This window comes from Cololabis saira, chromosome 16, assembly GCF_033807715.1.
Source record: "Cololabis saira isolate AMF1-May2022 chromosome 16, fColSai1.1, whole genome shotgun sequence".
In the NCBI taxonomy this organism is placed as follows: domain Eukaryota; kingdom Metazoa; phylum Chordata; class Actinopteri; order Beloniformes; family Belonidae; genus Cololabis; species Cololabis saira.
In genome coordinates, this window is record NC_084602.1 from 18,299,307 (window position 1) to 18,325,865 (window position 26,559).

Below are 26,559 nucleotides of genomic sequence, written 5' to 3' on the forward strand. Positions count from 1 at the left end.
AGTGAAATTAAAGTACAAACTTTTATTTCATGTGACAAAAATTTTCCCAATGGAAATTTTACATCTTCTTGTTCAAAGTTTAAACAACGTTTCTCGGATTTAACTAACAAACTCTCAATAAAAGGTTACAAAATGTGCATGCTGGTTGAAATTAAGACTTCCGACTTTAAAAACACAAGTCATTTTCAGGTGACAAGGTCCCTGCTCAGTAGTGTAACAGCTCATCACAATAAATATAAAAGTGTTAACGGATCCGCTCAGATATCAGCAGAACCAGGGAGTCACGTTCAACTGGTGACATTCAAGTGGAAGAAAATTCACATAAAGAAATGAATGTCAAGTTTGTTCAGAAAGTCTTGTATTGCTCTTTGCTCTTCCCAACAGTCAACAAGAAACCAACCAATAAATCTGTAAGACTAACGGAATTGCAGAGACGGGGAACTCCAAGGAATGACAAATGAGAAATGGTCAGGAGTTTCAGCGTCTTTAAAACTCCTCTCAGAGTCTGGTGGGGGGCTCAGGAGAGGGGCGTTCACTCGTTGGATTCCCAGCTTGTCTGGTCCACATGTGGTCCACGGTGTTTGTCCGTGTCTTGTTTTAATGGCTTAGTGCTCAGGTGTGGGACTCCAGTCCTCTAGGGCTGCTATCCTGCATATATAGATGTTTGCTTGCATCAAAATCCCTGATTCTTATTAAGGGTCGTCACCATCGGCCGACCCGCAGAGCACTTTAACCGGTGGCCAAGACATCGAAACACACAGACATCGTTTAGCTTCATATGAGAAAGAAGAAAAAGGTCTGAGAGGAGGAAGACTAAACCGGATGCCTCGGGAGGTAAAAGAAGACGACAGGATGCCAAAAGGAAGAATCTGTGCGTCACCTCCACACCTGTCGGAGAGGAGGCAGCTCAGGAGGAGGTGTTGACCTTCCTGTGGACAGCCTGCAGCAGCAACAAGGAGTACTCCTCCAGCAGAGCCGCCGTCTTTACCTCCCCCATGCCCCCCAGACCTCCTTCCACTCCCAGCGTGCTCGACGAGCTGATCGGCAGAGAGTCCAGCTCTGCCCTCATGTTCTGGAAAGCCTCTGACAGAAGGAGAGACATCTGACATTGGTTTGGGGCCGAGTCCTGCAGGGAAGAGCCGCTCACCTGGAGGAGGAAGGAAAAAAATATGTGGCTCTTGAACTTTACCAAACATGGTATTAACCATTAATATATAAGCAAACAAAGAGAAACTTCTGCTTTTTTTGAGCTGTTTGAAACATTCATATATCAAAACATTCAGCTTGTTCGGGTTGTTCCAGCTCTGAATATTTGTACTTTGAATCCTGAAAATCTTTAAGATATTCCAGGATTTCCAAAACTCAAGGCCTATTGAACTATAATGGAGAAATATTCAAATCCTTGAAAAGCTTCCAGCTCTTTCAGACCTTATTTCTTCACCATAGTTTCAGCTAGAGACACCATTCAAACTTTAAACTACTCACAGGATTTTAAACTGTTAACATTGGATGAAGCTTTAAAAATGTTTTTGTAGTTTCTGAATTGTCCTTTAGGCAAACTTTAAATGAGTCACAAGGCCAAGGCCCTGTTTTGGTTTACAACATAGATAAGAGACTTTATTAATCCTTTGCAGGAAATTAAGGTGTTACAGCAGCAGCATCAGTGCGTTTTTCATGCATGCATTCAACACCAAGATAAAAACAGATCCAATAAAAAAAACTAAAAACAGATCACTTAGAATTAAAATTAGATTTAAAATTAAAATTAAAATGCTGGGGTGCTAAGGTGCTGAGTAATAAAGTGCTGGAGTATTGCACATAGGACAGTTATTGCACATTATAGAGCTTGATGGCAGCTGGAAGGAAGGACTTTCTGTGGCGTTGGGTTTTGCATCGTGGTGGATCAGCAGCCGCTGAATCTGCTCCGCCCAAACACCTCCAGGGCATGAAGTGGGAGTGTCATTGTTCATGATACTGTTCATTTTCCTGAGCATCCTCACTTCAGCCACCTGAGGTCTGTGCGAGCAGCCACACCCCAGCACACAACACCAAAAAACAGAGCACTGGCCACAACAGTCTTATAAAAAGATATATTTGAGGAATGGCAATTTAAGTTTAATGATTTTTTGAGAAATGTTCCTGCCAAACATATCCTCTCACCGATGATGTCATCCACTCCAAGCTTCTGAGGTAGAAGAATAATCTGAACAAATCTGTTTGTCCACATCTTTCACTCACTCCCCATAAATTATGTAATAAAACGTGGATATTTTTGTTGGCTTTCAGAAAATGGGACTTTTGTGGCACTGTGACTTTCACTTCTTTGTCAAATCCGGCCAGAGCTCAGAGAATGCCCATTTTCTTACCATCTTTTACTATGGGGGCCTGACGACAGATGACCTTGTCAATGAAGATAAAGTTTTGTGTTTTTAACTCCCTTCAGAATCATACTGTTGTGATCTTCCGCCATTTTTCAGCATCTAACTAGTTCTGCATTTTTGAGCTATTGTAACCATTCAGCTTGTTCCTACGATGACTTTTGGTCTTTCAAATCCAAAGTTCAGCTATCAGCGCTTCAGTGTTCAACCCTGCATTATCAAAGGATGTGCAGCCTTTTCTAGTTTGTCATTATACTCATGATCCTGGTGTGCCGTTTTTTCAGAAAGATGAGAAATAATGTTGTTTCTGTTTCTTCTTTGTATATAGAAGAAGACTCACCCTCCTGTACAGGTGTGTTGCTCGTTTGAAGCAGCTCTGCAGCTCATTGGCCAGAGCTCTGCAGGTCTCCAGACTGACTGGCTGATCTGAAATCAGGTGATGCTACTTCAATTTCATTTCACAGGGTTTATACAGCAATCCTTATGTTAAATTTAATACCAATTTAATACCTTTTTCACTACCTTCAGATTTTTTTTAAAAACTGTCACAACATTAAGTGTTAATCACGGACCTTTTAACATTAATACAGATTTTGACCTATAGAACACTATACAGAACAGATTTATAGACTCATTGATGTTGACCAGATGTTTCACATTTATTTCACTTTGTGAATGACAATAAAATAGACTGCTTAAAATGTAAAAGGTAAAAAATAATACCAATTTTAAAAAAAATAATACCTCTGACAGTGAATTTAACACCTTTAATGGCCTTAAATTTGGCAATTTTCATTTATCACTTTTTAATACTTTTTAAAACCCTGCAGAAACACTGTTTCAGTGAAGATCAATACTTTATATCTTACTATATCACACATGTGACATGATGAAATGAAGATGGACAGGAATAAGGGATGAAGCAGAGGAGGAGGAGGAAGAGTCAAACCTGGTTCTTCTGTGTCTTCTGAACTTCCTTCCACAGGACTCTGAGGCTCCTCCTCCTCCTGCTGGGGGGCAGGCAAGGGGGAGGAGGAGGACGTGCTGGATTTGGAGGAAGGTGAGAAGCACTCGAGCGAGGGTTTATCCGGAAGCGGCCTGCTGCTGCCAGGGATCCGGGCTTGGAGGCTGCGACATGGTGGGGCGGCCCGGTTACCTTGGTTACCCATAGACAGAGACAGGGATGACGATGACACAACAACGGGAACTACGGCTGCGTGGGGGGGCGTGGCCTGAGCTGCAGTGGAGTGCACCACGGCAACGAGAGGAGGTGGAGTCTCTTTGACCTGAGAGGAAGCGGTTTCCGCTGACAACAGGGACGGCCCAGAGCGGTCCTCAGTAGCTTCAGCGATGTTGAGGCTGTCACCCATGGAGACGGAGCGGGAGATCTTGGCCATGGAGCTGGCAGTGGGACTCATGTAGGAGCGTGACGTCGAGGCCGACAGGAATGTTGACGAAGACTTCCTGAATGTGGCAGCAGCAGTCTCCTGCTGGGGGGAGCGCGGGGAGACGGGGCCAGGTTTCTGAGCAGGCAGGGCTGTGGAGACGGGGCGTCTGGGGGAGGAGGGGAGGGTTGTGGGACGCTGAGGAGAGACCTCTTTAGAAGGTCGAGGGGTTGGTGGGGGGTCAGAGGAGTCACCTGTGGAAGAAAGTCCTCAATTTATTAGTGGAGGTCTCATGTGGACTAAAGGCCAACCTCCAGTTTTCAAAACTACCAACCAACCAATACAGAAATCTGCAGATCCTTTACAGACCTCCAATCTATCAAATCTACTGTCATTTAGCAGACGCTTTTATCCAAAGCGGCTTACATCTGAGAGAACAAACTCACCAAACCTGATGTTCATCTACTCCCCACCAGGGTCTGTAGCCAACAGTGAGTTAGGCCCAATCCCAATACTCCCCCTACTTTCTATCACTACCCCTAAAAAAGAAGGGACAGATTTTAGGGCACTTGAAATCTTCCCAGGGGCCTGTCCCAATACTCCCACTACTCCTACTTTCAGCACCACCCCTAAAATCAGGAAGCTGAGAGACAAAAGCTGTTTTAATTTCAGCTGTAGCGCTGTTAATATGCCACTTTATTAAGTTTTTATATTTTTTCCAGGCGTAAAAGTAACCGTTAAGCAACAACGGGCAAACGAGTGATTATGTACAATCACTGAGTGAATATTATGAAAGTAAAATATATATTTCTCGCTAGAAATGTAATCAAAACGCATTTTTATGCAGAAACTAAATCAAAATATTGATTTTATTCACTAAAAAATAAGAAATGTCCGCCATGTTTTTTTTTTATTCAGTCCGCAAATGACTACGAAAAGCATTCTGGGAAATGTTTCTGTCCCTAGATCAACTAGGGTGCATCCGAAATCCCTACATCCGTAGGGAAAGATTCATAGCCACTACACTAGTTTTCTTCACTACCCCTAGGTGGAAAGAGGAATTGGGACACCACTACCCTCACGGGAACGTGCAAAATTTAGGGGTAGGGATGAAAACGAGGGGTAGGGGGAGTATTGGGACAGGGCCTTCATCTCAAGAATCAACCATCTAACTTCTGGGTTGAGGCTCATAAGGAGCTAGGACTCATCGCAGTTCCTTGACTGGCCACTAGAGTCATCCTCCAATGACCTTCATGACACACCTGATTGGGACTCTGTATCAGCAGATACTCAAGATCAAATGGCTCAGATTCAGGAGCAAACAAATGTGATCAGAATATACTTAATAAGCACTTTTAGTGACTTTCTGAGCTGTAAATAAACACAGGATGCCATGACGGTCATTGGAATCAGCAGCTCTGCAGGGTGTCTGGGTGGCATCACTGAATGTTTGTCCCGGTGTCTTCACAAAGTGTGTGGTCTGGACGGGTCAGGAGTCCTACCTGTCTCGGCCAGCAGGCTGTGGACAGACCGGGCCTTCTGGAGTCCAGGGTTCATCGCCCGGACCGCCACGCCCACGTTCCTCTTGGGGTCCACCACAGTCTGGACCTTCTTCTTCAGCGTGGAGGGCTGAGCGGCTGCGTGGCCTGAAGAGGCTTCCTGCCCCTCCACCTGCTGGAGCTGCTGTGGATCCTGCAGGTTTAGGTTCTGGATGTGAAGAGATTGGTCCTTGCTGGTCCCATTCTGAGTGGGTGGTTGGTCTTGAACTGAGGAGCTCCGGTCCTGGTTCCTTAATGTCCTCCTGTCCTGGGTCCTGCTCTGGTTCGCATCCATGAGGGGCCGGACCTCAGAAACCAAAGGCCGGGCCTTGACATCCCCTCCGCTAGACTCAGAGGTCCGGGTCGGGAGAGGAAGCACGGTCCGGCTGAGGAGGAAGGAGCTTACGTTTTATCAAGCAGCAAGTGAGGATTACCGAACTTAAAACATACTATTAAGTGGGTGTCTGTCGTACCTTGAAGAAGAGCTCTGGAGAAACTTTGAGGAGATGCTGAGACTCTCACTTGAGCTGTGAGAAGCTCTACTTGGACTTCCTGTTAACACAGAGGTCACATGATACTTACACATTAAGAGTCAGGAGTGTGAGAGGACGTTGAGTGTTTTAGTGACCTATGATCAGCATTAATGTCCAACGTCATCCTGAATAAAGTCTGACTGATGTTAGAGGTTACCACAGATCCGTCATGACACAGCGGCAGCACATTAACGCATCATTTCTTTATGTTTTCTGGACATCTGTATGAAAAACGCCCCAGAGTGGTCAACATGCAACATGTTTTTTCAAAGAAATAGCCTAATACGTATTCCGTTTTCCAGCGCTAGCAGAATTCACACGCTGACACTGAACGCACACCATGATAATTACACTGAAAAAACTGGATGGAGAGGTTTCAGTCACTGCCTGTTGGTAAAATGGTAAAGACTTTGCAAAGGAATGATTTAAGTGCCATCTTCTGTTAAGTTTTTGAAGAAAAAGCCTGACTCTTTAAAGGAGCTTGAGGCTCCTTTTAAGAAATGAGACTCTCTAGCGCCACCCTTCACCACGACGGCCGTTGGGGGTACTGCAGCCAACAGTGAAGCCGGCACGGGAGAACGGGGAGAACGCACATGCAGCGTCATGTGACGTCACATCCGCAGGACAGCGCGGGAAATTCGGGACCGAATTGCAGCACATTTTGCAGCACACAGCCTGTTCAAGGCAACGGAGAGATACACTAGAGGGCTCATTCTTTTGGGTTTGGAACGCTTCATCTGACATTATTACTAGAAAACTTAAAACGTATACGAATTTTTTTCATAAATCTTGCCACAATCCGGCCTCAAGCTCCTTTAACTGTCGAGGTTAAAGCTGAGTCAAACGGGCGTGAATTCTCAGCTGCAGCTTCCACACTGTTATCCCAAGGTTATCCCGATTTCAACATCGCTGTTCTGCCTTCATCATGTTAACCCCGCCCAGATACTCTCGCTACACGGATAGACTGATTTGATTGGCTCTCCATGACTTTTTGAGAATATTTAATGAGTTCCAATGGATAGTATTAGAAGCACCCGCAAAGGAAATTTAAATTTGCTGTCAGGAGGTCCAGATTTCTAGGCTACTGTTTATGTTCTAAGGGGAGTAAAATATGGACTTGGGAGATTTACAAATCATTGCATTCTGTTTTTATTTATATTTCACACAGCAGCTCAACTTTTCGGAACGAGGTTCCAGTTGTGTTTCTCTTGCCACCGGTCGTGTCGCTGTTATGCTGTTGTACCTGAAGCAGACGGGTCGGCCAGGGTCACAAAGTGCTCCTTGAGAAAAGCCTCCTGGTCGGGGGTCGGAGGGACGGGCTGAGGTCCTGCCACTTCACCTTGTCCTCCCTCCACTTCCTCCTCCTCCATTTCCAGCTCAGAGAAGTTTCCCTCCACACTCAGAGGTTCAGTGTCTGATGGAACAGAAACAGACGATGAATATTTGGAGGTGGTTCCAGATTTGTCCCAGCATCCTCTGGTCAGCGTCTCACCATCTCCTGCTGGTCTCTCTGGACTGGACAGTACGGAGGTAAAGCCCAGAGAGCAGCCGCTGTCTGGACTGGGTTTGTCCTGTCGTCCAGCTGCACCAGCAGGACACACCTCCTTCACCTGGAACTCACTGACAGGAGGGGGGGGGTCTTTAAAAGACCAGGCATGTTCACATGCTACACTCAACTGCAGGCAGGAACCACTGGAGGCTCACTCTGCATGTTTAAAACCCCCAAGCTGTTGCTCTGATGAACTCTCGTCACTCATAGAGTCTCAGAGTAATCAATCACTGTGCAATAATAATAATAATAATAAGAAGAAGAAGAAGAACCAAAAATCATATGCTGTAACAATGCACCTTCAATAACCATGTCTACCTGATACTCCTGCACCTTTCACTTTTTTTTAAAATTGTATATATGTTAATAAAAGCTGTCATTTGCCTATTTACTGTACAGTGAGCGAAAATAACCGAGTCAAATTGCCTGCCTTGTTTTGACCTGACTTGTCCAAATAAACATGATTCTGATTAAGGATGAAAAACTATATATAAATATATGAAATATATATATATATATGAGTGTGCTTATGGTGGTGTGTAGTGGTTCTGTGTGCAGTGACACAGGGGTAGCTGGTTACCTGGGGGGGGCGGATTTGTTTAAGGGGGGTCCGTTCTAGTTCGGCTAGTCCTCTCCTCGGCCCACCATAAAACTGCTGTTGTCTTATGAACTGTTTTTACCAAATAAAGGCTATATTTTGTCTATAACTTGGTTAAGGGTGTGTGTTTTCTCAGGTCTCCGACACCGGACCATACCATATCCTTAGATAAAAGGTTTATTACAGTATTAACTATTAATATATATGCAGATAAAGGGAAAAAATAAATAATCTGGTGGAAGTGAAAAGAAAAAAACTCTAAAAAAGGCAGAAGAAACTTTAAATAAGCTCTATTTTTATGCCATTAGAAACTATATTCATTCATAAAAACCTCTTAAAAACTACATACCATACAACAACAAAGTCATAACATTTAGTTCTACTACATTTAATTACTTGTGCTTGTTGATTTGAAATGCATTCTGGGATACTGACTTCTGCCGTCTAAAGTCTCCACTGCAAGCATTGTGGGTAAAAAGGAAATAGTTAGACCCCATCTGGAGATTTGGACCGTACTGGATTAGATGTGAATTCCAAACTGGATGAGAACTATATCTGAGACTGACTGCGTTTTCACGAGAACAGAGAAGAAATAATCTAGAATTACAGCCTATAAATGGTTGTACCTGCCCGCCAGGCTCACTCTGTCCTCCCAGTTATCAGGAAACAGCACCGGCTCCGGTCTGCCCGGGCTCTGACCGGACAGCAGGATGAAGTCTGGCCGCTGACTGGTCTTTGAGTCGTCCTCCATCTGCTCAGGCAAAAACAAATTATTGTTCAAGAAAACTGAGTATGAAGGTTAATTGTTCAACAATGTTTACTTTCTGTCTTTTTAAGCAAATTTTACAAATGTCTTCCACAAATGGAGATAACAGTGTTGCATTAGATATAATCGATCAATATTCCATTACAAGGCAGCCTTAGGGGGTTACGGTCCACTGTGGTTTGGAGTCTGTCTCGAGCCCGGATAAATGCAGAGGGTTGTGTCAGGAAGGATATCCCACAAACGCTACGCCAAATTAAACGTGGGAACCACACGACCCATCAACCCCACACCAGATCAGCCGAGGCCCGGGTTTACAGCGACCGCCATCGGCTGTTGGTGCCAGACGGGCTGGTCTGAGTATTTCAGAATCTGCCGATCTACTGGGATTTTCACACAACCATCTCTAGGGTTTACAGAGAAGGGTCTGAAATAGAGAAAATATCCAGTGAGCGGCAGTTCTGTGGGTGCTAATGCCTTGTTGATGGCAGAGGTCAGAGGAGAATGGCCAGACATGTTGGAACTGATAGAAAGGCAACAGTAACTCTAATAATCACTCGTTACAACCGAGGTTTGCAGAAGAGCATCTCTGAACGTACAACATGTCGAACCTTGAGGTGGACGGACCACAGCAGCAGAAGACCACACCGGGTCACTCCTGTCAGCTAAGAACAGGAAACTGAGGCTACAATCTGCACAGGCTCACCAACACTGGACAACAGAAGATGGAAAAACATTCCCTGGTCTGATGAAGCTCCATTTCTGCTGCAACATTCGGATGGTTGGGTCAGAATTTGGCGTCAACAACATGAAAGCATTGATCCATCCTGCCTTGTATCAACGGTTCAGGCTGGTGGTGTCATGGTGAGGGGGATATTTTCCTGGCACACTTTGGGCCCATTAGTACCAAATGAACATCGTGTCAACCCCACAGCCTCCCTGAGTATTTTTGCTGAACATGTCCATCCCTTTATGACCACAGTGTACCATCTTCTGATGATTACTTCCAGCAGGATAACGTGCCATGTCATAAAGAATCATCTCAAACTCATGACAATGAGTTCACTACTCTAATGGCCTCCACAGTCACCAGATCTCAGTCCAACAGAGCACCTTTGGGATGTGGTGGAACGGGAGATTCACATCATGGATGTGCAGCTGATAAATCTGCAGCAACTGTGTGATGCTATCATGTCAATATACACCAAACTCTCTGAGGAATGTTTCCAGAACCTTGTTGAATCTATGCCACGAAGGATTAAGGCAGTTCTGAACTCAAAATAGGATCCAACCTGGTACTAGCGAGGTGTATCTAATAAAGTGGCCGGTGAGTGTACGTATCCATGAAACCAGATGACACCAGTAAACTATCTGGACTTTAAACATCTTAATGACAAAGACCTGGATTACTTCCTCCACCTGCATTACATTGTCAAAGTAAGAAAAACATCCCTTCATGTAGTGATGCAGAAAAAGGCATGTGTGCATTTGTTCCTCGTTAGCAGGATGTCCTAAAATGACTGAAAGGACTTGCTCGTAGAGAATGATTATGAATATGTTTTCCTCTACAGGTGTTCCTACCCATGCAGAAGTAACTTGCAGGCTGGATGTACTCTGCATGGCCTCATTGGCTCTTTGAAGCCCAGGCTCCACCCGATGACTCCTCCTCCTCAGACTGAAGTGGTCCTCGGTGTGAAGGAGTGACTCCACCTGGTTGAGATGGAGCAATGATGTGTTCAGCTGGCGATTACAGACCAGTGCAGCTGTATCTGTGAGTGTTCTCCTACCTCCTGCTCCTCCTTACTGTACGAGTCCAGCAGTCTGAGATCCAGCATGGATTTCACCGTCAGGCCGTCGTTGGTGCTGGTCTTCCTCCTGGACCAGCGCCGTCGAGGGAGTTGAGCACCCTGCTGATGGGTCACAAAAAACTGATCAGCCCAGAGGAGATGCAGCCTTTCAAAAGCACGACACAATAACCCCTTTTACATTGGCAGATATCCCACATTTAACATGCAGATCTAGCATGCCGCCTGTCCTTTTTACATTGACTGGCGCGAGGCGGCGTATGTAGCTGCCGACGGGTCAGAGCTAATGTAAACAGAGCCAACGCGGGGTGGCGGGTCGTGGGTGGGATTTGTTGAGGACATGATGAGGATGTCCGTGAGCTCCTCATCCTCAGAGTCGTGGACGTCATAAATCAGCATATTACAGAACCGTAATCTGCAGCTGTAGCTACTAAAATGACCAAAGCTTTGCAAGACAAGAAACTTGAGTAATTATCAAACTGAAGAGCCTCAGAAATAAGTTATTTGTATAAACACCAGCAGGAGTGGCAGAGGAAGACTGCTGGTCACATTTGTGCAACACCATTTGGGAGAAGTCCCTATGTAAATCCCGCTGTTATTCAGCATGGATCCACCACCAACTCCATCTCCTGCATCATCCAGATGTTCCGATGTTGGTGAAGCCAGCGAGGCAGAAAAGGCAAACATCGGCCGTCATGTTACGTAGCACCACTGGATAACGCCTCCCGACTCATCTTTCCTCTCCTCAACTTGGCTTCAGGCACCGGAAAGACATGTCTTGCGTTTACATCACCCAGATAGAGCTTTGAGATCAACCAACCAGCTGCTCTCTATAGTTCCCAGATATGAACTGAAAATCAGAGCATTTTCTGTTGTTGCTTTTAGTATAAAATCTGCCCAAACCATAATTTGAACTCTTTGCTAAAACCCCACCCGTTTGGACATGTTGCTATGCTACTTGCTTGCGCTACAGTTCTGTGTTGCTATGAATTAGCAGTGCTAACATTTGTCAGCAGCTGCGATGGCGAGTCTGGTGTTTGGTAAAGCTTCATGGTGGCCAAGCGTCGGGTGTAACATCATTACTAGTTTAGACTTCTGAGGTTAATGGAACACACCATAACTGTGTAATATGCAGTTTGTTAATGTATGGTCCACAAGCTTCCTCACTGACCTTCATCACACCTCGGCTGGACGTCCTTTCACGCACTTCTTAGGAGAAACAAGAAGAAAGAAGTTTAATCCTCCATGACTAGATGGTAATGGTCAGTTTAACTCCCGAGGTCACATGACTGCGACATGGGTGTGTCAGCTGACTGGTGTAGTGAAAGATGAAGTAAAGTGATAATGTGATGCTATTAAACATCACGCGTAACCATAGTAACTGACCTGGCTTCTCCTCCTTTAGACTTGCAGTACGGACCGTAGAAGGGCAGGCAGGCTCCGCCTCCCCTCGTTCCTCCTCCTCCTCTACGTCACTGTCGGATGACAGAGTGACGACACAGGGCCTTGGCATGTCCTTGCTGCGAGCACACACACACACACACATTTGTCTGAGAGGGTTAGCTTGGAGCTTGGCGTCTATAGTGTGACTGTGTGGCCGTAATTTACCTGAGCTTCATAGCTTTCTGCTGTCGAGCATTTTGGGAGTTTGGACGGCTGCCGGGGGGTTGGAGGTCAGCGAGACGCTGCCTCATCCTGATGGTCAGCTCTGGACTCAGACGCCACACAAATATGCAGCTGTTTATACACACACACACACACACACACACACACACACACACACACACACACACACACACACACACACACACACACACACACACACACACACACACACACACACACACACACACACACACACACACACACACACACACACACACACTTTCAACAAAGGCTTCAAAGTAACATGTTAACAGGTCATCTGCCAGAATTTGTTAGTGTTTAAACTAACTAGAGGTTTACTAAACACTAACTATAGGCTTTACTAAACAGAAAGGTTTTAAGTTTGGTTTTAAAGGTGGAGGTGGTGTCAGCCTCCTTAACCCAGATTGGAAGTTGGTTCCATAGTAACGGTTCCTGATAGCAGAAGTCATCCAAATCTATATTTGGATACTCTAGGAACTACGAGTAAACCTGCACTCTGAGAACGGAGAGCTCTATTAGGAACATAAGGCACTATCAGGTCTTGTAAATATCGAAGAGCTAGGCCGTTTTGGGCTTTATACGCAAGTAATAATAACATTTTGAATTGGATTCTGAATTTTACGGGGAGCGAATGGAGCGAAGCTAAAACTGGAGAGACGTGGTCTCTCTTGCTGATTCCTTTCAGCTCTCACGCTGCTGCATTTTGGATCAGCTGGAGCCTAAAGCTGTCCCTTTAATCCCAAAAACATGCTCTAACCTGTGCAGTAAAATGCTGATCTACAGTATCAAAAGCAACGCTGATTTCCATCAGAACCAGTACAAACACTCATCTATCATCTGAGGCCATAAGAAGGTCGTTAGTGGCTGTAACCAGTAAATCTTTCAGGGGCCACGACCCACATACAGTACTCAGCTCTGCTGCTCATCCCACAAAAAAAGGAAATATCCTCTGTAACTAAACAGTTACAGAGGATAGCTGGCTCTATTTTAAAAGACAACTCCCACCCTCTTAAATGTGAGTTTCAGCTGCTCCCATCAGGTCGGAGGCTCAGGGTACCTGCTTGTAAAACGAAACATTACAAAAATAGCTTTGTACCAGCAGCCATCAGTGCCATTAATAAGTGAGGGAACTGCAACATAACTTTGTACTTATGTTTTGTATTCTTTCCTTTGTCTTGTTTTTATGAAAAAGGCACATTTTTTATCCTTTTGCTTTGTTTTAATATTTTAGTGTTTTTTTCTACTGATGTTTTAACTTATTTTGATTCCTATCTTGGGGCCGTCCTTCTTGTTCTTTGTTCTTTAAGCCAAAGCACCGTTGTCACTTTATATTATCCTGTGTTGTTGAGTGTATGGTTTTAGATTGTATTGTATGAGGAGGCACTCACTGTGAACCAAATTTACCCAAGGGTACTATAATAAATCTATCTATAAACAGGCTTTCCAACAGTATAAGCATTGTTACAACAAAGAAATAATCTACCACAGAAAAATGTGCTTTCTTTTTGTGCTAAGTTTAGATAGTATGTACTATGTATATAACTTTCATGTCATCGATATGTATCAATGCCCCCCCCCCCCCGCCCCCCAAACACAGACATTTTAATATACTAACAGGCCTACACGCATCCCACACACAAACAAATTATACAATTAAACAAGGAACAAGCACTTTATATGTTTCACCGAGGGAAGTGGGAAACGTCCTCTCGATTCCATTGTTTGTCTGACATGTGATGAATCGATAATAAAGCTACTTTGACTTGACTTTGACTTTGGAATGCTCCTCCCCTTCTCTGTCTGTCCTTTTTCTGTTTATTTGTAAGTCCTTTGTTAACGTTTTTGTTCTTTTATTCCAACACAACACGTTACAAACTCACATGCACTACAACACACCACACAGTCACCAAGCTGCACCATCACTGTCTTGTTTTATCTATCCTGCACTTTCGTGTCCCACTGTCAGTGATTTTAGTCCTGTTTGTTTTAGGGGTCAATAAAATATGGTAGACTGTCAAGAGGGCTTTCAGGTTTTGCCAAATGTGGTATTAACCATTAATATAAAGGCAAACAACTGGGAAAGAAAAAAAACTAAAAACAAAACAACTACTAGGCTTCTTTGTTCCAACCATTTGAATTTTCTGCCAAGATGGTGTCAACCAGAATTGACATTTATTCTTCAAGACCGCTCCTGAGAATCCTGTGTGTGACCTCACAGAAGGTGTTCACATGGTGTTCAACGTGAGCTCTGTGAGCAGGTGTACCTGTCTCCAGACACGGTGATAAGATGTCTGCAGTCGCTGCTGAACTTCAGACCCGTTACGATCTCTGAAACACAAACAGATCCAGAATCACAACGCGTTCAACCGCAGGACACACAAACATGTGCACACAGAAACACACACAGGTGCAGTAACACACCTGAGTGTCCAAACATGGTGGCCACACATTCTCCAGAAAAGAAGTCAAATATGCTGATGTTCTTGTCTGAGCAGGAGGTGGCGATGTAGAGTCCTGATGGGTCAATCTGCACCTGTGGGTGCAGGGAGGAGGAGCCGGTTACCACTAGCTTCCTAGGAACATCACAATGGAAACATGCGAACCAACCTACCTTGATGACGGTGCCGTCCTCTCCCTGGGAGCCTTTATATACTTTCTTCTGTTTGCCATTGCTGATGTTGAAGATCCTGCAGGACAAAAAACAAACAGCCTGTCAGCATCAAAGAGATACTGTACATCCAGTTTCCTGGGTTGAATCCATCACAGAAGAAAAACTAGAGTCTGGATCCAAACCTGGCTCGCTCTCTATACCCAAAAGGGTTTGAACTGTTCTTACACCTCAATGTTCTCGGGATCACTGAGGTGTAAGAACAGTTAAAACCTCTTCATCTATGGAGTCACATCCAGGGAAGTAAAAACAACAAGCTCGTAGTTCATTACCCTTGATCCTCTACTACCGTTGCTCTGACAAATGTGCAGGTGCAGTGACTCCACAAAGGTGTGCTCTGGTTTGTTACCTGATGTTTCGGTCCTGACAGCCCACCGCCGCGTACTTCCTGGTTGGTTCCACATCCATGTCATACAATGTGGACTTCCTGACAGCGTGGTGCGTCCGAGTGAACTCCAGACCGTCCCCCGTCTGTGGAGGACGACAAGAGAGAACCACCTGAAGGTAAACTGTTTCCAGTGAGTGCCTGTTAATCGCTATTTCTATAACTTCTGTTTTGTTGAACAAACATTCATCTCTTAACTCTCTTCTAACATCAAAACATGCAGCTTCGCCTCAAAATGCTGCACCTATTTAATTCACATCCTAGCCTTCCTCTGTCACCTAGGGTGTGCCCCAGGGTTCTGTACTGGAGCCCCTCCTTTTCGTCATCCACTTCCTTCCCACTTGGCAATATCTTCCACTAATATATCAACTCCCACTGCTACGCAGACAACACCATGCTGTACCTCACCAATAAACCCACTTCTAACTTCCCACCCTCCCCAAGTCTTCAATTAAGTCTTGGTTTTTCTTCAAACTTCCTCAAACTAAACGGTGACAAAATGGAAATTCTCCTGATTGTTACAAAATCAACAGGTGTCAGTTCACAGTAAAAAGCATGTCCAAGTCTCTGTTAAACACCTGGAAACAGCCATCAGTTTTTCCTCACACCTGTCCAGTCTCTTTGCAGGTGAGAAGATGTGGTCTTACCTGTTGAGCCGTTCGGAAGTAGACACTCTTGTCAGCTCCACAGCTGATCAGCCGTACTTTCCCCTCATTGGCTGATGGGCAGGAAAAAGAACAGAGCTCAGAGATCAGGAACAGACCAGAAAAAAATGTGTGCAGGTTTAAAGTCTGAGTCACTGACCGGCAAATCTGATGGCTGTGATGGAGGATGAGTGCTCGTCCAGAGTCTGGACCAGACTGTAGTCTTGGCCCGCATCCAGGACATGAATCAGCCGGTCCCGGCTGGCCGTGGCTAACAACTGGAACCCTGAGAGACAGAAATCATGAACCTAGTGACCACAAATGTTTCTGCAGTGATGAGGCGGAGGCGTGTGATTGGTGACAAACTGTGGTGGAGAGGCAGAGTTTCAGCAGGGTTTACCAAATCTAGTTCTCTTCAGTTCATATCAGAAAATACAGAACTAAATTTATGGCATCAATCCAATGCCAAATGTTGTGCGAATCAAAACCCAAAACGCCAGAGAACCAAAAACTTGCTTGTTGCCATCATGGAAAACCAGAAAAGGGAAGCAAGTTGTTAATGTCTGTCCCTTCTTTGTCATATATGATAAAGTTGTTTATGTAATTGATGACATGAATAACATTACCTCTGTCGACCTAAAGTGCTGAGTAATTCAGTTGCCAATGCGCTACTAGATCTCGGCTATGTCCCGCCTCCTGGCTGTAGATTGATGTGGCACTGATTTGAGAGTTTCAGAATTACAACCGAAAAAAGAAAAAGTGTGACTGAGGAAGATTGTTCAAACACAGAGATGGTTTTAGAACTGATGGAGAGAAAAGTGTAACCAGAAAGATGACTGCTCTCTTGGTTACAGATTTTGATTTCTTGGGTAAGGATTCTGGATTTTGGTTCTCAGATTTTGCCATAAACATCCTTCTGAACACGCCCACTCATTTTCAGTTCCTGTAATTGTTCATAAATGTATCCACAAAAACTTTTTAAAAAAAAAGTGGTTTCTTTGATCATTTCTCAGGATGTTCTCAGCACATCATTGATCACAGAGGTTTGTTTCTCCCTGAATTTCCCGTGGGTTCAGATCTGATGGAGTTCTGACTCTTAGCTGTCAGATTTGGACTGAAAAGCACCAATATATCTGCTAAACACGATTAAAGAGGTAATTCAAGTCTGTATGAAACATCAATGACAGCACTGCAGCATGTTCCAAAACCAGTCATCGGAAAACATTAATGAATTGTGAATGTTTCTGATCTGCAACTTCCACAAAACCAGATTAGAATTATTGCTTTTATTCTGAAAACCAGATCAACCCCCCCACTGCTTTTATTTTGAAGACCAGATTAAAACTACTGCTGCTGCTTTTGTTCTGAAAGCAAGATTAAAACACCTACTGATTTTAGTTTGAAGACTAAGTATTCACCTTACAAATAGCTGTTAAAAAGTAGGCTATAGTAAAAAATAAGTAAGTAATAATTAAGTAATAATAGAAAAGTAATCTCGCCTGAGTCAAAAAATTAAACATGTTTTTTTCTTTTCTCTGATTCAGATCTTCAGATCGCTGAGTCAGTTTGTCTCTACAGGAAATGATGTCACTCGTGTGTGTGTGTGTGTGTGTGTGTGTGTGTGTGTGTGTGTGTGTGTGTGTGTGTGTGTTTATGAGCATTCCTGTGTCTGTGCTGTAGTTTCCTAGTGACCAGGAAAGTTTTGGTTTGAGAGATGTCTTCTGCCTGATTTAAGTGCTACAGCTGAATCTCTGTACAAGCTTCTGTGTGACAGACCACACAACAGCTGCACCAAGTAAACCCAGAGGAAGGAGTCCAGCTGTCCTTGGTTCTGGTCCCTGTGGTCCACCATGACCTGGATTAAGAGTCTACACCAGCATTTTGTGGTTCAAGATCATTTTTTTTCTACTTGACCTGGAAAAGCAAAACTGTCCTTTTTGTTGTATGTTTTCTAAATCCAGAATGTTCTGCTGCTTAATAAATTCAGGATTTTTCTTGGCAAAGTAAAAAAGCTGAGTGTCTCTCCATCCATCCATTCATCGTCCGCCGCTTTATCCGTTCCCGGGTCGCGGGGGCAGCAGCCTCAGCAGGGATGCCCAGACTTCCCTCACCCCAGACACTTCCTCCAGCTCTTCCGGGGGGAGTCCGAGGCGTTCCCAGGCCAGCCGAGAGACATAGTCTCTCCAGCGTGTCCTGGGTCTTCCCCGGGGTCTCCTCCCGGTGGGACATGCCTGGAACTCCTCCCTAGGGAGGTGGGACATGCCTGGAACACCTCCCTAGGGCGGCGTCCAGGAGGCATCCGGTACAGATGCCCAAGCCACCTCAGCTGACTCCTCTCAATGTGAAGGAGTAGCGGCTCGACTCCGAGCTCCTCCCGGGTGACCGAACTCCTCACCCTATCTCTAAGGGAGCGTCCAGCCACCCTGCGGAGGAAACTCATCTCGGCCGCTTGTATCCGCGATCTTGTCCTTTCGGTCACTACCCAAAGTTCATGACCATAGGTGAGGGTAGGGGCGTAGATTGACCGGTAAATCGAGAGCTTCGCCTTTCGACTCAGCTCCCTCTTCACCACGACGGTCCGGTACATCGACCGCATAACTGCGGACCCTGCACCGATCCGTCTGTCAATCTCACGCTCCATCATTCCCTCACTCGTGAACAAGATCCCGAGATACTTGAACTCCTCCACCTGAGGCAGGACTTCTCCACCCACCCGGAGAAGGCACGCACCCTTTCCCGGTGGAGAACCATGGCCTCGGTCTTGGAGGTGCTGATTCCCATCCCCGCCGCGTTGCACTCGGCCGCAAACCGCCCCAGCACATGCTGAAGGTACCGGTCTGATGAAGCCAACAGGACAACATCATCTGCAAAAAGCAGAGATGAAATCCTGAGGTTCCCAAACCGGATCCCCTCCGGCCCCTGGCTGCACCTAGAAATCCTGTCCATAAAAATTATGAACAGGACCGGTGACAAAGGGCAGCCCTGCCGGAGTCCAACATGCACCGGGAACAAGTCTGACTTACTGCCGGCAATGAGAACCAGACTCCTTCTCCGATCATACAGAGACCGGAAAGCCCTTAATAGAGGGCCCCAGACCCCATACTCACTCAGCACCCCCCACAGGATGGCACGAGGGACACGGTCAAATGCCTTCTCCAGATCCACAATGTAGACTGGTTGGGCAAATTCCCATGAACCCTCGAGCACCCTGCGGAGGGTGTAGAGCTGGTCCAGTGTTCCACGACCGGGACGAAAACCGCATTGTTCCTCCTGAATCCGAGGTTCAACAATCGGCCGTAATCTCCTCTCCAGTACCCTGGCGTAGACTTTCCCCGGGAGGCTGAGAAGTGTGATCCCCCTGTAGTTGGAACACACTCTCCGGCCCCCCTTTTTAAACAGAGGGACCACCACCCCGGTTTGCCACCCCAGCGGTACTGTCCCCTTCCTCCATGCAATGTCGCAGAGGCGTGTCAGCCAAGACAGCCCTACGACATCCAGAGACTTGAGGTACTCAGGGCGAATCTCATCCACCCCCGGTGCCCGGCCACTGAGGAGTGTCTCCGGGAGAGCTTCTCTCAGATCCCGGGGGAGGCGGGGGACATTGAGTCCGAGTGGACCATGTTCTCTGCCTCCATTGTCGACGCGGCGGCTCTGAGTTGTGGACGCAAGGTCTCCGGTGCCTGTCGTGGCGGCAATCCTAGAACCCGGTGGTGGACACCGGAAGTACAGTATGCCGTCAGACTGAAGAAGGAGTCTGCAGTGGGAGTTTTGGTATTCTGCAATTTGTATCTTTGTTCTTTTTATGTTATATTTTATGTCATTTATAATCATTAAACATTTTTATTATACATTATTCTGTGCCATTTTGTTTTAAGTGTTTTGTTTTGTTGTACAGATACTCTTCTGCGTATTCTCAGTTCTCACCTGTATCTGGTTTGGAGAACTCCAGACAGAGGATCTCGGAATCGTGAGCCTGAACATTCAAGATCTCCGTCATGCTCTCCAGATCATGGATCCTGGAACACACACACACATCACACACACGTCATCTGACGCACACACACAGCATGGAACTGGTGGCCTGTTTTCACGCTCCTCACCTGAGGACTCCCATGCGGTCCCCAGAAGCCAGGTGCTGTCCATCTGGACTGACCCTCAGGGACCTGATGCCCAGCTTGATCTGCTCCGACTGCTGCCCCTCCAGCCCTGACGGCCCTGCCTTCTCCGTGTTACCAGTGGCGACGGTGATGTTGTCCGGGTCCAGGAGGCCGGTGATGCTATTGTCCACGTAAATAACCTTCTGCAGGTCCTGAGGAGTCAGAGCGCACAGACATTCAGGTACACAGCAGGGAAATGATTCCATCTCTGGCTGATTTTGTAACTTTTATAAAGAAATGGTCGGTTTTTAATTTTATATTAGGTTTATTTCAACAAACAGAATGACAAATACAATTTAGAAAAGGTTAATTAGAATTTCACTGAGTGAAAGAAGTTTGTGATGTCTGGGCAGAACTGGAGAAACTCCTGTTGGATGTTTCTGGTTGTTGGTCACCAGGTTTCCAACAATCTTGGTTTATACATAATTTCCAAATCCTGGAGGTTTCACAGTTGTTGTTTGGCAACTTCACGCTTCAGCTCAGTCCTTAGATTTGCTGGAGACTTGCTAAACTGCCCCATGACCTTCATGTGCTTCTTGTATGGTCCCTTCGTCACCTTGTCTGTATGTTTGGGGTAACTGTCCTGCTAGAAGTCCTGCCTAGAACAACCTTCAGTGTTCTGCCTAAAAAAGGGAGATTGTCATCAGAGATTTCACGGAACTTGACCCTGGACATCTGTGAAGTCGTCCTGGATCCTTTAAAGGAGCCGTCTGTAAGAAATGTCCAAAACTGGTACTGCAGTCACTTTCAAAATATTGTTGAGCGGCGTGTACCCTCCCCCTCCTCCCCCCGACCAGAGGTTGCCAGGTAGGCTGCAGAATGCAGCAGGAACGTAGGCTGCCATGGCTGCGATAATTAGAGCCGAGCTGGCAACCCGGATGCCGAAACCATACTGACTTGGTGATTGGGAGGTGGGGGGTGGAGCTTCAGGCCAAAACAAAAAATGACAACATAAACATCAGTTGAGGGCTGCAACTCCTCTTCTTAAACTGGAATATCCTGGCTTGAGTGCTGTTGTCAGTGACATAAGTATTTGAAATGAACATTATTTTTAAATGTCTGTTGACATATCGGGGTCATTTTATGATTCGTTTTATTATTGCTCTTACATACAGCTCCTTTAACACAGAAACTGTTCCAAAGCATGATGTTTCCACCTCTGTGCTAGACAGTGGGCATGCAGTTCTTGACATCACAGGTACATTTTCCTGACCTGTGCAGAGCAGCTGGCTGAAGTATTTTCTAATATCTTCAACCTCTGCCGTGGTGTCTCAAGTCAACCATCACACCCACTGCTCTCACACCATAATAATGAAGTGCTTTGAGTCTTACCCAAATAAATGCCCAAATCCCAGCTTCAAGTGTCAAGCCAGTTTGCATATAGGACTGATATACCTACAGAAGATGCCGTCTCCCGAGCTCTGGACACTGTCCTGACAGATCTGGACGGCCAGGGCATGTAAGTGAGGATGCTCTTAAGCCGGGCATACACTGTGCGATTATCGGCTCGTTTTGAACCGATTTTCCAGTCGTGCGACTATTTTTTGGATCGGGACAGATTTTGACCCAATCGTTGCTCGTGCCTCGTGCAGTATACGTGGGGTAACGACGAGAGATTAACACCTCATGACGAGCTCCCGATCACAAATCGTGTGCTTGCAAGAAAATCAAACGTGTTTGAAATCCTGGTCGCTCCTCGTGAAGGAATCGCACAGTTGAAGCAGCTACGACCCGATTGGACTCATCCTTTCACAGAGAGCATGCGCAATCTCTGATGTCACCTCAAAAACTATTATTATTTGTAGTTTAAAGTGTTGCAAATTCACATTACAAATCATGTTTTAATAGCCAATTCCTTGTCCAATCACGATGTTGTCTAATCTTTTTTGATTTATCGCCACACAGAATGGCACAAATTGCCAAGTTCGGGGGTTCCTCCTCTTCCACTTCTTTTTGACGTTGCAGTTCCAGTACACAGAAGTCCAACGTGAGGATTATGAACGTATAGTGTGAGCAGACGGGTCGCATCAGAGCATCAGGACGTACAGTGTGAGACCATAAATCGTGGGCTGCGAACTTTTGAACTCAGCGATCTAGTCGTGCAGTGTGAGATGGGGCTGAATCAAACGATTTAAAATAATGCACAGTGTATGCCCAGCTACAACAACAACTCAGCTTTCAGTACTGTAATCTCCTCCCAGCTCATTCACAAACTGGCTCAGCTGGTCCTCAGTGTCCACTGTCCAACTGGATCTCCAGCTTCCTTTGAAGATCCCCACACGTGGTGTGCTTGAGTCCGGCACTGAGATCACATCTCACCCTCCATGACCCTGAACGTTTGCACCCCGTAAGGCTGTATGCTATCCCCGATACTGTACTCGCTGTTCCTCCAAAAGTGCGTCACTGCACTTAACTCCAACACCATCATAAAATCTGCAGGTGGCACGACATGACTGAGCTGATCTCTGATGGTGACGAGTCAGTCTACAGCAGTCTGCAGATCCAATAATTCATATTTACCAATGTAGCTGTACAGATCTATCAAAGTATATGTGATACAAAGGTATACAGTGACAGGTATATGTGTGTGCGGCGTACATGGCTCAGGATGTTCTTGAGGAGGACGTTGTTTCCGTCGGTGCTCCACAGTCGGATAGTGTTGTCAGAGGAACAGGACAGAAAGGATCCGGGGGGTAAGTGAACCTCATTTCCTCCCACCATGTCTGTGTACACCTGCAGAGATGCAGTGGGAGGAGTTATTACAGGTGTGTGAAGGTGTCACATGAAGGACATTGTGGTGCTATAAACACCTTCAGGCTGTGAGATGAAATAAACAAATGTAACAAATGTAATCTTGTTAATAGCAGCTTGCTGCTGTGGACACTGACCAGAAACCCACCCCTGAGGGAGGGTTTTACCTCTTTATCCTTTCACTTCTGGAAGGACACGGATGCTAAACGTACAAGTCACAACATTTTCACAAGAATATTTTGGAGTTCATGAAGAGTTTAAAAAGTGGTGCTAATAGAGATAAAGACTAGTGTATTTTACCAATGAGAATCTTTTCTCTCGTATCCTCCTTAATAAAAGTATTTCTTATCCAAATACTCAATTAACTGATATAATTAAAAGGTCCTGCTGCTTTTACTCAGAAGGCAAATAAGAAAACCCTGCTCATTTTATTTTAAAGGTGAAATTCAAACCAATGGTGCTTTTACTTTTGGAGGTCATCTTTTAAGCCCTCGAGCTTTTACTTTGATGGGCATATTTTTTAAAAACCTGCTAATTTTATTTTGATAGGAAGATTAAAAAAAAAAAAATAGAAGGCGGTGAAGCTCCACAGAGAAACAGCCATCACACTGACCTCAACGCTCCACACACAGGAGGAGTGGTGGAGGGCTGAGTAGAGCTTCCCCGCTCGCCGGAGGTCTCTGACGTCCCACACATAAACGCTGTGATCATTGTACACGCATGACAGCCAGTGATTGGTCGAATCGTAGGTCACTGCCACCGTGTCTGGGTAACGAGACTCTGGCCTACAGGAGAAAAGTTGACTGAAGGGGAAGAGGAGCGAGGAGAAGGTGGAGGAGAGTGAAAACAGAGGGAATTTAATACCGAGCAGAAGAACAAAAGATGGCATATTTAAAGTTGCAGTTGGTAAGTTTATTTTGTCATGTTTTCTGAAATGACTACTATTTTCTGATAATATTACATAAACTAGTTAATTCGGGAAACAAATCTGCTCCTTTGGAACAACCTGCAGCTCGCAATTACAGTTTACAGGATTCCACCGCCCTTCAATCACAGCCAGGGGGCAAATGTCAATCACAAAGTGGCGTACACACCCCAGATAACCCCCTCAGCCTCCCCTCCAGCTTCATGCTTCACGTTAACATTTCCACGCCACCACTTGACGAAAACTATGTGAAGTGGTTGCAAGCCAAAAAGAGAGAAACTGACTGCACTCAAAATAAAACTGGAGTGAATTTTGGCGAGGCGTTTCAGTGGTAGAGGGACCACAGGACTTGAAGGGTTTCTTTTAGATCTGGAATTAGCAGTACATCTTCTGTGCAAATAATCCTCTAGGTTTTTCTCAACTCTGGTTTATTTTTTTGGAGTTTAAGAGCAGACTAAGACTTTACCATAAGTTGTACAGAAGTGGCTGCACATTATAAAAGATGAAGATTGCAGTCTAAGCTAAGCAGGTTAATTTTATTAGATTGAGACGCCCAGTTGCATTTATTTATTCAAAAGTTATTTGAATGTTATATCCTGGTATGATTCCTCTGGCAAAGTAATCAGGTTGCAATATATATTAAAAAAAAAACAGTTATCAGGCAAGCACTCTGGCCCTGATGTCCACGTCATGTAAACGTGAACATCACACTCACTAAGTCTCAGTAAATATAATAAGGAAAATAAGGTTATGTAGCAGTATATCCAGATACCATTAAGTCATATAAAACTTATCCACCTCCATTTGTTCCAATGCTGGTTTATTCTCAGGTATCTGTTCTCCGACACCTTGGGTTTACATAGTAACGTAACTCCCTCGTGCTCGGATGCACACTCTAGCAAGGACACTCCTCAAGAGCAGCTGGAGGGGCGGGAGACGGTTCCAACGGAGAGATTCGGAGGGACATGAAGATTAATTGTTCTGTAACTTCTAGCCAGTTACTAGATTTTTGGGAAGCTCCAGACTGCAACTTTAAACATGTCTGCAGTTGTTGTTTCCATGGTAACAGTGGTCTGTTGACCTCAGAGTGACGAGTGTGACCTCTGACAAAGATCAGCTAAAGTGGACTAAACGGCATGTGCGTGTTCCTCCAAGCTGTGCGTTACCTGGCGTCGACCATGCTGGAAACATCAGTTCCCAGGCAGTGGGGGCGGGGCAGAGTACACAGGAAATGCAGGTTACCGGGGCTGAAGGCTCGAACCGTCCCATCAGAACAACCGCAGAAGATGAACTCCTCCGTGACGGACAGACAGGTGGCCTGGGACGACTGAAGACAGACACACACACACACAGGTGGAAACACAGTTGGGCGCGCAGGTGGACGCGCAGGTGGACGGCAGGTGGACGGCAGGTGGACATGCAGGATGGCAGACGGGTAGACAGACAGTGGTTCAAGGAGTCAGTGGCTTCACTTCTACACTTTCTTCTCATCTATTGATTATGTTGTAAATGAAAGTGCAATAATGATACTGCAGCACCACACTGAAAACATCACTGAACAATAATAAAATAAACACTCTGTAATAATAAAACGGTCAGCAGATTATGTTAAAATGTTGATAAAATGCAGACAAGATTGATAGAAAATAAACAAACTGATAAAACATTGATTGAATGTTGATAAAACGGGTGAACATGGCGACGACTGAAACCTCATGGAGGTTCTGGATCAAACATCTCAGCCAATCAGGTGGCGGGCTTGTAATGATTGACAGCTATTGCTTCTCCTATAGAGAAGGAATTTTTACTTTCCACAGGAACCTAATTTACTTTCTCTACTCGACCTTTAATTGTATCCACCTTTAATTATATATTCTTTCTCATTGTTCTGCTTTTGTCACATTTTTTGTTCTTTCTTTGTGTTTTTTACTATTAGTTGTTTCAAGTACTTGAATTCCTGTTGCTATTGATCTTTGTCTTTTGTTGTTGTTTAGCTCATGCATGCTGTCTGCTTGTCCTTTGTTTTGTTTTTTTGACAGGGGTGGAACCTTGTACAAGTTCGCTATAGAACTTCGTTCCCTCCTTGCGCAGTGCTTCATGCATCTTTTTGTGCTAAATTAATAAACTCTAAACTCTAAACTCTAAAAACAACCTTTGACAGTGAAAAGAAGGCAGTGGCATGGTGTCGAGATCTTCGGCAGGCTCCCACCTCAATTTTGCACCTCCTCTATGATCGGCTAGAGGAGGATGATGTGCAGAAATGCTCTACAGATGTACTGTAAGTGGAGGAGCTGGAGGAGATCTGAAGCCGGCAGATGTGAGCAGCTGGTGCGAAACATCATGCAATGAGGTATGTTTGAGAAAATGTGTGACATTGTGAGGCAGAATGAGAAAGGTGAGTCCAGGTAAAAACCACAACTTACAGAGGCACAATCGAATCTCTGCACAGGAAGCAAAGGAGGAAGCAGCAGAGGAATGAGAGGAAGTTCACTTAGTGAAGACCCACGTCGCATCAGAGGACACAACAACTCAAGATTTCACACATGCAGGCTTTTATCCATTTAAAACTATCTCCAGTTGGTTTCCCTCCTGGTCCTGGTTCTGCTCGTCTGGTGTGAACACAGTAATGACACACCAGCTGACAAACTTGGTCCGATAAAGGACCAAAGGTCTAGATTCACTAAGTGATTTGTTTCATTAGGCGCGGACTTTAACTAAAGTGGGACTAATATTGATTTTAATCACATAGTTTACAGATCTGTTCGATTGTTGACGACTGCTGCTTTCAGCAACTTCAGATACTCTCCAGCCAAAACCATGCTTTATTTTAAAC

General features: G+C 45.2%; 1 protein-coding gene across 5 annotated transcripts in view; it reads right to left on the minus strand.

The window, feature by feature from the left end:
- Positions 1-26,559, minus strand: part of mapkbp1 (mitogen-activated protein kinase binding protein 1) — a 50,717-nt gene continuing 24,158 nt past the window's right edge. Inside the window, exons 8-32 of one of the 5 annotated variants that reach the window (XM_061742935.1) lie at positions 26,150-26,167; positions 24,893-25,053; positions 23,415-23,604; positions 22,649-22,783; positions 19,994-20,202; positions 19,818-19,909; positions 16,054-16,179; positions 15,897-15,967; positions 15,214-15,335; positions 14,808-14,883; positions 14,618-14,729; positions 14,461-14,524; positions 12,158-12,286; positions 11,936-12,069; positions 11,721-11,755; positions 10,532-10,651; positions 10,326-10,454; positions 8,608-8,732; positions 7,327-7,454; positions 7,078-7,248; positions 5,775-5,853; positions 5,266-5,687; positions 3,328-4,017; positions 2,719-2,804; positions 1-1,147 (exon numbers count right to left, since the gene is read on the minus strand). In XM_061742935.1, coding sequence (XP_061598919.1) covers positions 908-1,147; positions 2,719-2,804; positions 3,328-4,017; positions 5,266-5,687; positions 5,775-5,853; positions 7,078-7,248; positions 7,327-7,454; positions 8,608-8,732; positions 10,326-10,454; positions 10,532-10,651; positions 11,721-11,755; positions 11,936-12,069; positions 12,158-12,286; positions 14,461-14,524; positions 14,618-14,729; positions 14,808-14,883; positions 15,214-15,335; positions 15,897-15,967; positions 16,054-16,179; positions 19,818-19,909; positions 19,994-20,202; positions 22,649-22,783; positions 23,415-23,604; positions 24,893-25,053; positions 26,150-26,167 — 3,864 coding nt within the window. In that variant the 3' untranslated portion in view covers positions 1-907. Of the gene's footprint in view, positions 1,148-2,718; positions 2,805-3,327; positions 4,018-5,265; positions 5,688-5,774; positions 5,854-7,077; positions 7,249-7,326; positions 7,455-8,607; positions 8,733-10,325; positions 10,455-10,531; positions 10,655-11,720; positions 11,759-11,935; positions 12,070-12,157; positions 12,287-14,460; positions 14,525-14,617; positions 14,730-14,807; positions 14,884-15,213; positions 15,336-15,896; positions 15,968-16,053; positions 16,180-19,817; positions 19,910-19,993; positions 20,203-22,648; positions 22,784-23,414; positions 23,605-24,892; positions 25,054-26,149; positions 26,168-26,559 lie in introns of all 5 variants that reach the window. The other 4 variants (XM_061742933.1, XM_061742934.1, XM_061742932.1 and 1 more) reach the window with 4 other exon arrangements.